Genomic DNA, 15,763 nt, shown 5'->3' with positions numbered 1-15,763 from the left:
CTCTGTGGCCCACAAGTAGAAGCCGGTTTGGAACAATTATCGCTTTGCATTTTCATTATGCATTTTATACCTCTAAGTACATAATCACCTGCTCATGTCTATCTGATAAATAATGAGATTTTTATTTCCCATTTGCATTGTTAATTACAGTATATTACAGGAGTAAGATACCCGGCATCTGTTATTAATAGAATGTTAATTTTTTTTAATAACAAGGGTACTTTAAATAGACAAAGAGAAAGAACCCTTTATTGGGGGCCACCCAGATCTGTTGATAGCTTTTCGTTTCTACTTTAAGGTAGACGAGGCAGGAGTGGAGGAAAATACCACATGAATGGAAGCTCTCACATGAATGGAAACGTGACTTACAGGCTGGCAAGAGTTTATGTCCTTACCCTTGAGGAAGGAGTCGGCTTTGTAAAGGCCAATGCAATTAGAATACATTTAATGTTGAAAGGACGAAAAGTCCAACCCATGAATTCCCTCTAAGGGTTTGATAACCTCACAATATGGGGCTCCAGTTGGAAGAGTCAATTCTAGTGGTCTCAGAATCATTATCTTTCCTTTCAAAAGAGGATTCTTCTGAGCAGGGTCACTGATTTCCCCCCAACTCCCATGCCTGGGGTCTTACTGAGAGGCAGTGTGGTGGGAAAGCAACAGACAAGAAAAGTCTAGGAGCCTGGAAATTTTCCATCTGCCCTATTACAGTAACCACCTAGGTGGTGGTTGCCTCTCTGAGTAAACGGGGAGTACTGGCATCGTACTAAGCATCGGAGTGCAATGAATATGCCGTGAAAAGCAGATGGGTGATAAAAATCCAAGTAACTAGGTAATGACTGCCCTTTAGGAAACACTGCACCAGTTGGTTGGTGTTGGATGGGTTCCTTTTGGCAACAGATTTTATCACCTTACCAGCTGCCACAGGGGGATATAGAACTGTTCTAGCACCACAGACTCCCTCAAGTTGCTCCTTAACAATCATACCCTCCACCCGACCCCGACGTGATGTAGTCTCCACCACAATCGTTGCCATTTTGAGAATGTTATAGAAATGGAATCATACAGTATGCTACCCTTTGAGACTGGTTTTCCACTCAGCAGAATGCCTTTGAGGGTCATCTAAATTGTTCGTGTATCAGTAGTTTATCCCTTTATATTGCTGAGCAACTTTCCATTGTATGGATGGAGTGCTGTTTGTTTATCCGTTCATTCATGGAAGGACTGTTGGGTTGCTCCTGGTTTGGGGTTGTTAAACATAAAATTGCTGTAAACATTCGTGTATAGGTTTTGTCTGGCCATTTTAATAGGCGTGTAGAGGTGTATGTCCTTACAGCTTTAATCTGCATGTCTCGATTGGCTGGTGACACCGAACGTTTCATGTGTTATTTACCATCCATATATCCTCTTTGGTGAAGTGTCTGTTCAAGTTATCTGAAGTATCAAGTCAACCTTTGAAGAAGTTTTGCTCTGTGTTATGACTGCACCCTCCCAAGTGTATCTTCACAAGAGGCTGTAGTAATAAATTGAATTTCTTTCCAACTATTGTAAATGCTGGCCATGCTGTGATGGGACACAAGGCAGCACTCAAAAAAAAAAAAATCTTGTCATTTTCTTCTAGTATGTCTTTTCTTGGTTTCATATTCCATGTCTGTATGCTAGGAATATTTCTTTTTTGGTTTTTCAGCAGAGGCAGAAAAATCTCACTAAATTCTAAGATGAGAAGGGAAGAGAGAGAGTGGAGCCAGGATGACACAAGTGAAATTATAGCAGAAATGTAGCTAGATTCGAAGTCTGACTCCTATCAAGAAATCATGTAAGTTATGTGTAAATATTAAATAAAACCCCCACAATAGTTGCTTTAGCGGGTGACTAACCCCATTAAAAAATAGAATGAGAATTCAGAATTGACTTTACAAAAGGAATCTTTCATCCAACTTTAGCATGCATTCAAAATATGAGTTGACTTGAAAACTTTACTTGTCCAGGTCTGAATCTTTTTCTTAAATTAAGATATATCTGAAAATCCCTAGGAAAGTGCACTTTAAAATTTTACATATATAAATATTAAAAAGTATATTAGAGTAATCGAAGTAAAATAAAATCTGAGTCTTACTTTGAAAACCTAATCAAAAAAAAAAAAAGAAAACCTAATCAAAGCACATATTTCCTTTAATAGAGAAGAAAAAGTGTGACTTAAGTTGCAGAAATAATGAAAGACCCTTAATACAAGGAATATTTCTTTTGAGAGTCTTTTATATTGGAATTCCTTTACTTACCTAATTACTTATTTTCTTTCTTTTCTTTCTTTCTTTCTTTCTTTCTTTCTTTCTTTCTTTCTTTCTTTCTTCTTTCTTCTCTTTCTTTCTCTCTTTCTTTCTCTTTCTCTTTCTCTTTCTCTCTTTCTCTTTCTTTCTTTTCTTTCTTCCTCCCTCCCCCCCCTTTTCTCTCTCTCTCTCTCTCTTTCTTTCTTTCTTTAGAAATTCCTTTACTTTAAAGCTACCTCCTGAGACCTGGGCACCCAGGGCCTCTGCTGTGTGTCCTACCTGTTAGAGACCCTGCTTTGGTCCAATACCAGTGCTTCCCTCCCTTCAAGAAGATTCTGAGGAGTCAGTGGAATGCCCACTTGGAGCTCATACTACACGATCCCTCCTTCTGGAACATCTCAGGTTCCAGGGACCAGGAATTCCCTGCCTAGAGGGGTTGCACCTGCTTCCGGGGCCAACACATGCATCTTCCTTAGCACCTCGTTCATCTTCCTCCCTGGGGCTGACGAAGCTTCTGGGGTGCTCACTGGGAGGCCCCAGGGGTGCCAAGAGTGGCTCTTGTGGGATACGGTTGTGGACTGTGAGTCTGCACTGCACGCTGGGGCTCCCCATTCATGTGTGTGAGGCTTCCCCTGACCAGGATGGGGACAGGCCTTTGGCCAGGGTAGGGGACGGGAGGGGAGGAGCATTTGTGATCTAGCTCGAGGCCCCACAAACAGTGCTTGGTTTTAACAATTGACCAGCAAGTTTTCGGAAGAAATACATTTCAAGCTCCATCTCAAAATTCACCTACGCCACCACTGAAGCACTTCCACTTTTTAATTTGTGTGGCGTGTTTCACATCCTCACAGAGATTCTCTGACAACTCCTGTAATGCTGAGTCTGCGCCGTGCAGTTTAGAACTTAATTCTGTTCTGTCGCTTACAATGAGCTGTTGTTTTCTTTGAGTTTTATTTTCCTTTGTCTCCAACTAGACTGGAAGTCCCTAGAGACAGAAAATAAGACTTAGGCTTCAGTGGTAACGTACCTACTCGATCGAGCAGAACTTTGAATACAGAGTGGGTAGCAAATATTTGTTGCTTGATTGATAAATCTGCAACGCCTTATAAATATGGCAAACAAGACTTAGGCTAACAGTTTTAAAACCTGACTCTGCTGAGAAAAAGAGGCAGTTTCTCAGGTACGAAAGGAAACAAATCGGGGAAGGCAGAGTAAAAGCAAAGGAAATCGTTTGAGCACCTGGCTTAGCTTGCACAGACCCCTTCCCCTGCCCTGTGTCCCACCGTCACCTCAGAGTCTTCAAGAGTGATGGGCAGACCTAGGCCCGATCTAGGCGACAGGGCCAATTTCAGTTGTAAAAACAGTGGTAAGCAAGGGATTTGAAGATCAGCTCTGTTGTTTCACAGCAAACAACTTATTTGTGCCCAGATCAAAAGTAAATAAACAGAATGGTTTTGAGTGTGATTAAGAGGATTACACGTTAGAGAATCTGCTCTTGCTATTACAGCGCAATCAACAGTGACCTCCTGCTTTTCTGCTCCCTCACTACCAAGTTTTCCCATTAAAATATCAACAAAAGTCAGTTTATTTTTCTCAAAATTAGTTTCTGTTATTTTTTCTAAGGATGACAGCATGGATTCTTTGACAGTTAAAGGCTTTAATTTGCCTTATAACGTAGCATGGTTTGAGTTGGCTGTTTTCAGACTCGACTGGACTCCTTGCCAACTGCCTGTGTAACTGGGTATACGCTGAGAGTGGGACGGACCATGTTTCCTATAAAGCAGAGGATCCAGGGACCATGGGGAGCCCCTAAGACTCTTAGGAGGTGTGCAGAGTCTATGCTATCTTTATAAGAACACTGATATGTTATTTGCCTTCTCATTCTCTGATGAATATACAATAGAGTTTTCCAGAGGCCACATGATGTAGGACACCTTTGCTTTGATGAATAATGGGCTGTGTCTTGTGTATTCTGGGGTCTTAAAAATTTATCAGTCTTAATTCCCAATCCAGAAAATACCTATAGATGTAACCCACATAAATAAAAGCTCTTTGGCGTCCTCAATTTTTAGGTGTATGAAAAAGGGTCCTGGGAGTAAAAAGCGTGAGAAGCACTTTTCTTAAAGACAAAAAAAGACTACCTGGGTCTTCAGTCAATCCTGGAGTGTACCAAGGTTCAGTGGAAAATCAGAGAAATAATTAAAAGTTAGAAAATCAGATTTATAGAAAGAGGTGAAAGGAATGGGGATTCATCAGCCTGGAGAAGAGAAGCTGGAGAGACGCCTTCATAAAGATCTGCAGGTATGTGAAGGGTTGATGCACAGAACAAGGAGAGGTTGGCTGACGTGCCGTGTGTGAGATTCAAGCTGGAGATAAAGAAGGATTCTCCAACAAGGGCTGTTAAACAGCAGAGTGGGTGATTGGCAGGTGCGTGGAATCCATCCCCTCCTCTGGAAGTCCTTACAAACCAGCTAGATTTCCATCTGTCTGGTATGATTTAACTCTGGCCGTGCCAGAAAGCCGAGGGGATGGAACAGATGAGGTCTTGGGCTCCTCTTCCAGCCCCTTGATTCTGTAATTAACTTGATGAAAGGAGCCGTGGCGATTTGCAGCGCAGAGTTTAGACAGGAATGTGCTTGCTGATCTCGGGATAGGTCTTGTGTGGGAAAGCCAGAGAGGGCTGCTTCGTGGCTGGTGGCGATCCGTATCATCCAGGAACATGATTGATGCCTGCAGACATCCATTTCAGATCAGACTTAGAAGGATTGGGCCCTAGCTCCCTGCCTAACCTTTCTCATGATCTAAGATCCGTGAGAGAAAGAATTTGCTAGGTTGATTTTAGTCAGCTCAGGTGGGATGTGGAAAATTTCAAATATTAGATGTAGATGTAGGGTTTGGGGCATGAAATGCTCCTGATTCTAAAAGAAAAAAAAAATGCAGTTCTTAATTCTATAGAACAGTATCATAAAGTCTGAATGGAAAGTGTGACATGGACATAGCATTTCGATTTCACTCTGCGGTGGTGCTTTATTTTTCCTTACAGATTTAGTAGAACTTCGTTGCTTCTAGTTTTCAAAGATTCTGCATTTTGGAAATAAGAGTTTGACGTTTCCCTGCACTGGGCTGGAGATCCAGAGCATCAACCAAATTCCAAGGTAGTTTGTTTCCTTTGCTTATCACTTGAATTTCCGTGAACAATGTGCCTGGGCCAAAAAAAAAAAAAAAAAAAAAAAAAAGGAAGGAAGGAATGCAAATTTGCTGGATTTTTACTGTTGGATCCTGACAGTGGGGACGACGACACAGTAGAAATCAGTAAAACCATCTGGGATAATGAGCTGGATTAGAGAATATAAATGAGATTTTATCTAAATGTAGCCCCAATCACCATGGTCTGTGTTGACACTTAAAAAATATTTGGGTCAGGCATTAGCTTGTCTCGAGTTGATTGATAGAAAGCAGAGGAAGAAGACAGAGCTGGGAAGACCCCCTTGGGTACTTTTTGCAGTGGAGTTTGATCAGATATCATTCAGGAAAACAACCCTGGCAGATAGCAGATAACCCCATTGTGGGAAACGATTACCAGGCTCTACCTATCTCCAAAAGATTCCAAGAGGCTACTGACCTCTCTTCTGACAAAGCCTTGGTGTTGAATGAGATGGCAAGACCAGGCCTGGGGCAACGTGGTAAATATGCTTTCTGTCCCAGAGGAGAGAAAAGTAGGATAATTTCATAGAAGCTGTAAGACAATAAACCTCTTTAATAATTAAGACTCCTATCATGCAAATACTCAATTATGCCCCTTGATGTTGAGAGAAAACGGGAGAGAGGAAGGAAAGGAGTTCCTGTTTTTAGAAAGCATGGAACTAATCTAGGACAAGTTATTATTCCAAAGGTATCTAGTAAGATATCACAGGTGGAATTTTAAAGAAGAGTTTGATAATGTCCTTGTTTCTCATAACCACTCCTGCAGCTAAGCTAGCACAGGTAAGCACAGGCTGCTGGGTAAAAGCTTATCTTCTTTGTGGCTTAAGAAGGAATTTTTTTTTTCTTTCTGGGCCCAGGCAAACTTGTGACCACATAGGTCTGAGTAAGACTTTATGGCTAGAAGAGGGAAACATCACTGCTTTGGTTTTGGTTTTGGTTTTCATTCTAAGCCAGGGGCCACCCCATCTAGAGGCTATGGGTGTGCATAAGGAACATCACAGTTTGAAGCTTCGACTTCCCTTTCCTTCATTTGCCCAGGTTGTTCTTCAAGCCCTTACTTCTGTTTGCCATGCTCTTCAGTGTACGTCTCCCCCCACCCCCAGTTGTCTTCCAACCAAAATTGGGCTCATTTTCCAAGACTCAGCTCTCATTCTACTGTGTCTTCATACCTCCAAGAGCCTCAGAGCACCACTCACCTGCTGCACAAGCCTATCCTAAGACTTGCCACTATTTGCCTTGCATTAGAGTTATTTGTGTGTATGTCCATGTTTGTCGCTTGACTGTATGCTCCCACAAGGCAGGAGCCAAGTTATTTTTTTTTTTTTTTCAGATCTGAGTCTTACGCTCAATACATGCTCAATTAACGTTTACTACTGAGTCAAACTTAACCTAACACATCTTTTCCAGAAAAGGCATAAGATCCAGATGCTAATTAGTGGATTTCACGTCTAGATGTAGGTTTATTAGACCATTCAGTAAAACAACATAATTTTTACATTCGCAAGTAGAATGAGAAAACCCATTTCTACATGCGTATTTATTCAATTCATTGTAATTCAACAGGATAATGACTGAAAGTATGCATATGAATGTATATATATTTATGTATGAATGCAGACAATTCATATCTATATTTTAGTTTTTCTGCTACAAACCAAACAAAATCAAGAAGCACTGGAAACAAACAAAACATTTAAAACATCGTATTAAAATGAATGGTATCTGGATTTTAATTTGAAAAACAAAATGAGGAAGAGTAGAATAAGTAAAATTATTACTTTGTATCTTCCTAACAGGATTTTCTTAGTTTAAAAAAAATACTGTGCTTTGAAAGACTGATATATTTTTAAAAATTTTATACGAATAGTCACCTGCTGAAAAAAATGTGTAAAGATGACATCTAAAAAGGAATATAGTCAATGGTTTTATTTTTCCTCTGTCCTTTACGTGGAGAAAATTACAAATTATTTTCAAGGGAGCAACATGACATTTCCGCAGATGGGTACTTTCTAGGACAAATGTAAATTGTAGAACAAATAACTTTTTTTTTTTTCCATGGGAAATGGTCTCTGTAGTTGTTACAAAGCATACCTTAAAACAAAAAACACTTTGAATAATTATTGTTGGAGGAGATATAATTGCATTTAAGATTCTGCATGACCTGAGTATTTATTCTCTCCCTTTCTGATTCCTCCACCAAATTTCTTTTTCAGATCAGGTTTCAAACCTGAATTAGTTTCTGCTTTATGTGAATTTAGATGTGTGAGAGTGTAAGTGTATTTTATAGTACATTTTGAAAGCCTCTTTTGAGAGATTTGTTTTTTGTAAAGTTCACTATGCTTAATCGCATAGATTTTTTTTTTTTTTCTTGTTAGGGGCAGAAGTCAACAGCCCAATTCTTCCTGTTGTAATATACAGAACCAGAAACACAGAGTGAGTCCCACAGCCTGGCAGTGACAGAACTTGGTCTGACGGCCTTTCGAGGTTATTTTCTATATTCCACTTAAAAAAAAATTCACAGTTTTTCAGCAAAATCATGCCCTTCGTAGAGACCGTATCGATCACAATATTCATGAAAAGTGCAGAATCCGAGATCTAAAGAACATAGGCTCAAAAAAGATTGACTTAAAAGCATTTCTCATTTTATCCTTCAGTTCTCCAGAAGGTCCTGGGGAGAAGCACTTTCAACCTTGATATGAGCAGGATTCTCAACGCAGAATGGACTCCAAGTTTGGTTAGACCACAATGAAGTGTGTTGAAAGCCATTAGCAATTACGAGCATGGCTCTGTGCTGATTTGCTTTATGGTATATTTCATGCTGCTCATGCACAGTAGGTAATACACATGGATTCAGCATAAATTTAATTTTGCACATTAAGTAAAGTGCAATAGATAAATTATGCCTGAAGAGGAGCCACCAGCTGCTGTAGCCACTTCAACTAATGTACCCCGGAGGTGCCTGAGCACATCACTTGTGTCGAACCACTAATGCATCCTGGATATCTGCATGGATACATTTGCTGTGTGGAGCCAGGAGTAGCCTCCTGGCTCTCAGGGAGGGGCCAAGGAAGGGAACGGGTCCAGCTTCCTGGGGCCGAGCTGCCCTTCCCCCGGCCCCCCGGGCCCTCGGGCGTGCTTTGCCAGGCCTGGCCTCATTCAAGGGCTTGGTGGAAGGGTCCTAGACAGGATTTTCCCACGACCTGGGGAAGTGAGAAGGAGCAGAAGGGACCCCAAACATCCCTCCCCTGGCTTAGCTGAAGAATCCAGAGTCCATATGAAATGGGCGTTCCACTGAGGATTCAGAGATCGGAAAGGATGCATTACTGCAAAGATGGCTGAATTAGAGCTGCTGGGGGAACACTTACTTTTGAATTTCTTGGCAACCTTGGACCTCATTTCTCAACCTTAATGTTCACTTTATGGTCATTTTTTTGTATTTAATATATCTACATCCCATACAGGGAATTGAAGCAGAACACTCTGAGGGCTTTAAGGAAGAAAACAGATCTCCACTCTGTGGCAGGATTCATTCCTGTGGCCGGGAATGGTGATGACATGCTTTAAGTTATTTGAGATGAGTAAGCAGTTACAAGTTCCACTGGAAATGTGGCTCCAATCATTTTCAGCCAAACTCTGATAATGGAAGTTTCATCCTCTTGGCCATCCCCTCCTGGGGCCCTGTGACTGCACCTGTTTCAGGCTTACGCTCTTTCCCACGAGGTGTAGAGGAATGCCTCGTCGACGCCTGTCGTCGTGTCCTTTTGCCCATCGAAAGCACCGTGCTAGGACTGGCTTTGCCCTAATAGCCCATTTGCCATCCCCTCTCCTGGGGTAAACATAGTAGAGAGTAGCTGCGGCTGCGTCTTACAAAAGGACACCCGAACACACTGAGGCATGTGACAAAGGCAGGCAGGACAATCAAAAAGTAGTAACAGGAACCGCTTACCATACCCCCCTGCTAAGTCCTTTACGTGCATGATATAGCTAAGTTTTCATGGAAACCCCATGATCATTCATTCTCATTTTGCAGAGGAGCAACTGGAGGTTTTAAAATTCAAGTTACTCATCCAAGGGGTTCTGCGACTGGTAAACGAGCAGAGCCAGTGTCCAAATCCAGACAACTGGATGTAGGACCCGTGTTCCACAGCATCACATCACTCTGCTTTATGCTGCCCTTTAGTACACTTCACCTTTGGGCTGTAATTTTTTTTTCCCTGCAAGATAGCATAGGTTTTCTTCAACTCACTTTTTTTTTTTTTTAATTTTACAGACAAAGCAGATCACTCTGTCTTTAAATGGAAACTTCCTCTTGAAAGGAAACTTGAGATGTCCTGCATGTAGGAAATCTATTTGTGACAAACTGCTTCTGTTCCCTATGATGTTCCAGAGGAAGATTCTAAGATAAGAGCAAAAAGAGACTCCTGTTACCCATTAGTTAGCTGGATTGACTTAAGGAGTCAACCTTACTTTGCAGATTTCCAATGCTCCTTCTATAAGAACACAAGTCACAAGGGTAATGGATTCTTGGCCTGTCAGGGCCCCTCCTTGGGCTCAGTTAGAGAAGGATCCAGGAGGGACCCTTCCAAGGGTACACTGGGGCCTCTATGTACCAGCCTCAAGAGCGCTTTGTGCATCTATCTTCCCAATTCTATAGGCCATGACATCATACTGGTAGCCTGAAATTGGCCAGGGTAGGAGTCTTGATGCCACAGAGATTTGTTAGCTCTCCAAACCAGGGCTTCTCTCTCTCTCTCTTTCTCTTTTAGATTGTCAGTTGTGCAACATTTACCAGGACAGCCCCCAGGTACATGCTCTGCGGCCTCATGCGACTATATGACTGCTCTGGATACTTGGTAGTTCTTGTTCCACTAGCTCTCAGTCTACAACTCTTAAAGGAGAAAGAACTCTCATCAGCAGCACAAAACTATTGATAATATATAAAGCACCATTCGTGTGTTAGGTGTTACGAATGCTGAAATTAGGCATTATTTATTGGGGCAAACAGAAGGTGTTGCAGTATTAATAACAAAGTTTACATCTAACCCTGAAAATGGGTATGTGGTAGTAGAGTGCTCCAAAACCTTTCCCCAAATGCATCCATGTTCGCCTACCCAAGAAAGAGAAAATTCTAAGAATTTTAGTGCAGAAAAAGAAAAAAAAAATTTTTTTGGCAGAGATTACTGCTGTCAAGAGAAATGCTCTTCACCAATGACTATTTCTGCTTTGGATCTGGTTTGTACTAAGATCACAACGGCTGTAAATTGAGCATCAGATTCTCAGGATTCCACATATAACTTTGCCTCGAATTACCCACTGGGCCCAGCCACATCATTTAATCCATTTGCATGTGAATTGCCTCTATTTCATTTAGGGTCTTGCAGTTGCAGGCAACAGACCCTAACTTAAGCAGAAAAGAAATGTACTGGGTAATTTTTGGATGGCTCAAGGTACTGATGAGAAGGTAGGAGAACGAGATTCTGAGAACTGGTACCAGGGGATGAGCAAACACCAGTCACTTTCTTGGTAGCACGTGACCACTGAGAAGGAATCAGCCACAGCCACCTCCTCTCCAGGTACTGCAATCTGTTTAAAACACTTCGCTGGGAACTTGGGAGGGACAGGGACAGGGCACCTTCACACAAATAGGTCAAAGGCGATTCCCCCAAAGGGAATCTCGGGATGCACAACCAAAACATTAAGGAAATAGATGCACTGTGGTCACTACAATAGTCAACAGAGAAGACTAGAAACTACAGTTCAGTTCACAAATGGTCTATAAAATGTTCTGAACTCTTAAAAAAAGATTGATTGGTTGATTGACTGATTGATGTGAGAGTAAGCACACAAGCAGGAGGAGCAGAAGGAGAGTGAGGAAGAGAGAGAATCTCAAGCAGACTCTGCACTGAGTACGGAGCCCAATGCGGGGCTCGATCCTACATCCCTGAGATCACGACCTAAGCCGAAACCAAGAGTTGGACGCTTAACTGAGCCCTCCAGGTGCCCCAAATGTGAACTTCTATGATAAAATTATGAAAACCTTATTCATGAGCCTCACACTTTTGAACAGGTTGCTTTTAACTTGATACTTCAAAGTCAAGAGTCAAATTTGTGCTTCCTTGATTCAAATCAATGACCTTACATTGGATCCATTTCTGGTTCCATTTAAGTCTCTTTACCCCAGTGTTTTCTTTTTTTGCTTTATGCCTATTTCTAATTTATATTATGTAGCTATATTTTATATGTGTTCCTAAGCTACCTAGAATCTTTTTTTTTTTTTTTTTGCAGTGAGGCAGCCTATAAATAAATAGATACATGCAATCATTTCTTAGGATTCTTTTCTAATTTTAATATCCTATTGTTCTCATTTGGAAAAATTGGGTATTCAAGGGAACAGAGAACGTTCTCTTAAATTCAAATATAATTTCAGAGTCATCCTGTCTTGACTGATACTTACTCAAAACAGAGTTGCTTTTTACATCTCTTTACTTAAATTCACATGCAGGGGAAAGCAATAGCATAGAAGTAAGAGGAATGGTAATTATTTCCCTGGAGAACAATAATTTTGCAATAAATTTCAAAAACAGCACGATTTAGCAAATTAAGCTTAGAGCCAAGGATATTAAATAGAGTTAACTTTGTAGAAATAAATTCTGATACCACAGGCTTCAAACATTACTTTAAATGTATTCATTTCGAAAAGAAGCTAGTGAAGGGGCCCTTAAGGCCTCGGTTTGGGATGTTGGGTTCTGTTTTTAAAGGCTGAAGGAGTGAAACCTTTCTCACACCAGGCAGGATATAATAATGAATATATGTCTATATGAACACCTTATTTTGATATCACTGGACTGCCGAGTAAGCAATATTGATAGCAACAGCACCTTCAAAGGAAACTTGTACTCTGCAGCCATGCTTCTGTGCTTCGGCAACTCCACATGGAAATAGCATCGCTTTGATCCTATATTTAGTACTGATATTGTTTATGTTTAAATGTTAAAAATAACTCTTTAAAACCACATGCCCTAAGGTTAATAATAAAGGCACATTCTCACCTTTTGGAAGGGTTTATAAGAAATCTAGGGCCACCTCCTGTAGCCATATACGAAACTACGGGTCTGAGAGGACTTGAATGATAATTCGTTGTGAAAATCTTCCTTTTTGACTCTCTTCCCAATGCATGTGCTTAGACCCACCGAATTGCTACAGGGACTTTTTATTTTTTCTCGGCCCAGGCTTTGCTGAAGAGAATCAAAGCATCACTCTGAAAGGAAAAAAGAGGGAAAGAAAGAAAGAGAAGGGAAGACGGGGAACGATACACCATGGATACCACACATACACCTGCTCTGTTGATCCCGTGATCCATCTCGTGATCTAGTGATCTAGCTAGCGATCTCCATCCATCTAACAGATACTGACACTGTCTGTTTCTCTGCTTTCATCTGGGGGGAATGTTCAGAGATGGAAAGACAGAAGTTGGCCCTCTCTTACTTAAGCTAGAAGCATTCCTCCCGAAGTGCTGATGCTGGTCTATTGTCAGACTACACTGCACTCTCTCATTAATATTAACCATTTCCTCTAAAGTGTCTTACTCTTTGACTCACTCCGTTTTAAGGAGCCATTATTCTTACAGTGGTTGCTAAGTCACCATCAAAGAATTCTAAGATCTTTGAAGCACGAACATACAGGAAATGGACATTATCGGTTCCTTGGTCTTGGCAGGTAGTGTGGAGTAATTTTTGAAAGATGCGGAGAAATTGTGGTTGGGTCCATCTCAGTCGAAACACATTCTACTCTAGCAGTGGATATGGCTGAAGAATTACCCACACTGGTATCAGCGTTGTCTGCGACGGTACGGGTCATTACTACTGAGGCCTACCTGAGTGACTGGGTGTGTGGAGCGCGTGTAGGTTTTGCTAAAGACAACATTATGTTCTATTTACGGCTAGGATATCTTTTTCTGGAAGAAAACTGAGACTATACTTGGCCACCTCAATCTAATCAAGTTGAGAATTTAAGTTTCTTAATCTATTTGCTGGTTGACAGGTTAGTTGGCTGCTAGGTAGGATGGAGAAGGTTCCATTTAGTTTTTGTTTTCTTTTCTTGGGAAGTAAAAAAAAAAAAAAAAAAAAAAAGAGGTGACTCTGTGGCTTAGTAATCAAAGATGAACTATTCATAAAAGCGTCTGGCGGAATGCTTTCTTTGCTTGCTGCTGCCGAATCAAATCTCTTCAGTCTAACCTTGGCCTCCAAACACAAACTCACTCCAAACTTGCTTCTCCAATACCACGTGTGGCAAATCCGCGTTCCTGCCAAACCACCTGAAAGGAATTATTTTCCTTGCACACAAGAAATAATTGTCAGTTCTTTTAAAGTTCAGACTGTAGAGGTTTTGATCAATTAAAACCGTTTCCACGCCTCAGTAGCATTCCCAAAGGTTAAATACGTTTCTGTTCTTGCATCCACGGGATAATTATGGAAAAGTGGGTGAGTTTCTTCCCTGAAAAGATAGGGAAACCAAGTAGTTATTTGTGCCTGCAAATCCTTTTGGGTCTAAAGAACGAGCAAGATAATAAATTGTTTTTGCTAAAAACAGGAAGTTTGGCAAAGATGCAAAAGTACAGCTAAACTTTGGCCAGGAAACCCAAAACATTGTGTTCTTCTTTGAAAGTATTTCCAGCAAGAAAAAAGTGGAGTGCCTTGAATACATAGTTTAAGAAACAGTGAAGGCATCTGGCAACATGAACCGCCTGCCAAACTTGTGGTTGTGCTGCGCTTGCTGATGGAAAGATGTGCCAGTTTTCAATGACTTATGTCATGCACAGCTGGAGACCCATGCACAAGATCTCGAATGTTGTGAAGTCCAAAAGGATTCGAGAAAATATCCCCCCTTTTCTCTCCCTTCAACCACACTGTAGAAAATATTAAACAGAAGAAAAGGAATTACTTGGAGTTTAGGTGGGGGAAAGCTGACTTCAGATTTCTCAGGGAAACCTGTCTCAAGGCAGAAGCGTTCAGTCGGTTGAGACATTCCGGAAGTTGTTAGGGTTTCTTTTTCTTCCTCTCCCTTCCCTCAAATTCTTCATACTCACTCTTGCCAGCTTTATTAATACGATTGTGATTATGTGGCATCTGTTTTGGACAGAGCCGATAGGACTGTAATTTCCACTTTAGTCCATCAGTCTGGAAAGGCTTCAAAATGCGGGCCAGAAAAAATAAAGAAATTAACCCAAGACGTCTGGAAAGGAGAGTATTGTGCTTCTGTCTATTGGAGCAGTGGGGAACCCTGGGACATCTTGATTGGAGGAGGATGTGTTGGAGAAATGATGCTCCTTGGGCATGCAGGACCTCTTCCAGCTGGCAGTGGCAACGGGACTCCTTTTACTCTCCCTCTCCAGTGATTTGGCTTGCAGTTTTGAACTCAGGATTTGAGGAGAGGAACTTCCAATTTTAGTTCTTACCACTTATTTGGGGCTAGAAGCAATGGCCCAGCTCCCTTAGTTTCTCAACTGAGGAGCGGGAGAAGGGAGCGAGGCAACCCAGAAGGGGCAGCGAATGGAGTCAGCGCCTCCAGCAGGGCCCTCAGGAACCCCTGCAGGGATCCGGGAGCAAGCGGAGAGGAGAACCGTCTCCCTTCTTTTTCCTTCTGAGACAGGCTTTCTGTCTGAATCACTATTTTCTCTCTCTGGCTCCTCTTCGTTGTTTCGCTTCACCTTTGATGCACCTCTTGATCTTAAGGGCCAATTGTTTTCCCCGGGGGTGGGGTGGGTGGTGGGAAGAGAGAGCAGCTTAGCGTAGCCATGAAGTGGGGCGATGGACGCCTGGCCCTGGCTCCGTACCTGGTGACCCGGTCGAACCTGGCTCTCGTCATCTGTTGATGAGTCATTTTGGTACTTCGATGAGTCATTAGGGTGCTTCAAAGGCATGTGCAGAATGTAAGCAAGGCACACGCTGCAACCCTGGGTGGGTTGCATGGATTCATCTGTGATCAACAAATGTTGGCTCCTGGTGGGATGAAGAGAGCCCACAACCTGACTCCCTCCACCTGGGAGTCAGCTTAGAAAAGTTTTTGGTTTTCTCAGCATCAATGTGTTCTTTTTGGAGACCAATGCTACCAGCTTTGAGACTGTCCTATTTAAAAAAAGATTAAAATATATAGTATTTGCTGCTTAGAAAATGACTGGCTATCTTAGAGATTCTCAAGAGAGAAAAGGCACAAGAATATCCTTTATTTTTTATTTTTATTTTTTATTTTAAAGATTTCAAAAATTTACTTATTTGTGAGAGACACAGAGACACAGG

The 15,763-nt window shown here is 41.6% G+C and overlaps 1 protein-coding gene and 2 long non-coding RNA genes across 5 annotated transcripts in view; 1 reads left to right on the top strand and 2 right to left on the bottom strand.

Moving 5' to 3' along the window:
- The window catches only part of LOC144324293 (uncharacterized), a 345,086-nt gene that overhangs the window by 2,260 nt on the left and 327,063 nt on the right, over positions 1-15,763 (bottom strand). The window lies entirely within an intron of this gene.
- On the bottom strand, positions 3,070-13,144 carry LOC144324294 (uncharacterized). Its single transcript, XR_013389821.1, has 3 exons — positions 12,954-13,144; positions 12,518-12,726; positions 3,070-3,249 (listed from the first exon to the last, which is right to left on the bottom strand). It is a non-coding gene; the product is annotated as an uncharacterized LOC144324294 (long non-coding RNA).
- Positions 13,141-15,763, top strand: part of LOC144324291 (uncharacterized) — a 24,376-nt gene continuing 21,753 nt past the window's right edge. Inside the window, exon 1 of one of the 3 annotated variants that reach the window (XR_013389817.1) lies at positions 13,141-13,184. Coding sequence is in view for 1 of the 3 variants with exons in the window: in XM_077915660.1 (XP_077771786.1) it covers positions 13,154-13,184 (31 nt within the window). In the remaining 2 variants the exon portion in view is untranslated. Of the gene's footprint in view, positions 13,315-15,763 lie in introns of all 3 variants that reach the window. The other 2 variants (XR_013389816.1, XM_077915660.1) reach the window with 2 other exon arrangements.

The sequence above is a fragment of the Canis aureus genome, chromosome 11, assembly GCF_053574225.1.
Source record: "Canis aureus isolate CA01 chromosome 11, VMU_Caureus_v.1.0, whole genome shotgun sequence".
NCBI classification, from domain to species: Eukaryota; Metazoa; Chordata; class Mammalia; order Carnivora; family Canidae; genus Canis; species Canis aureus.
This window is presented reverse-complemented; position numbering and strand designations above follow the sequence as displayed.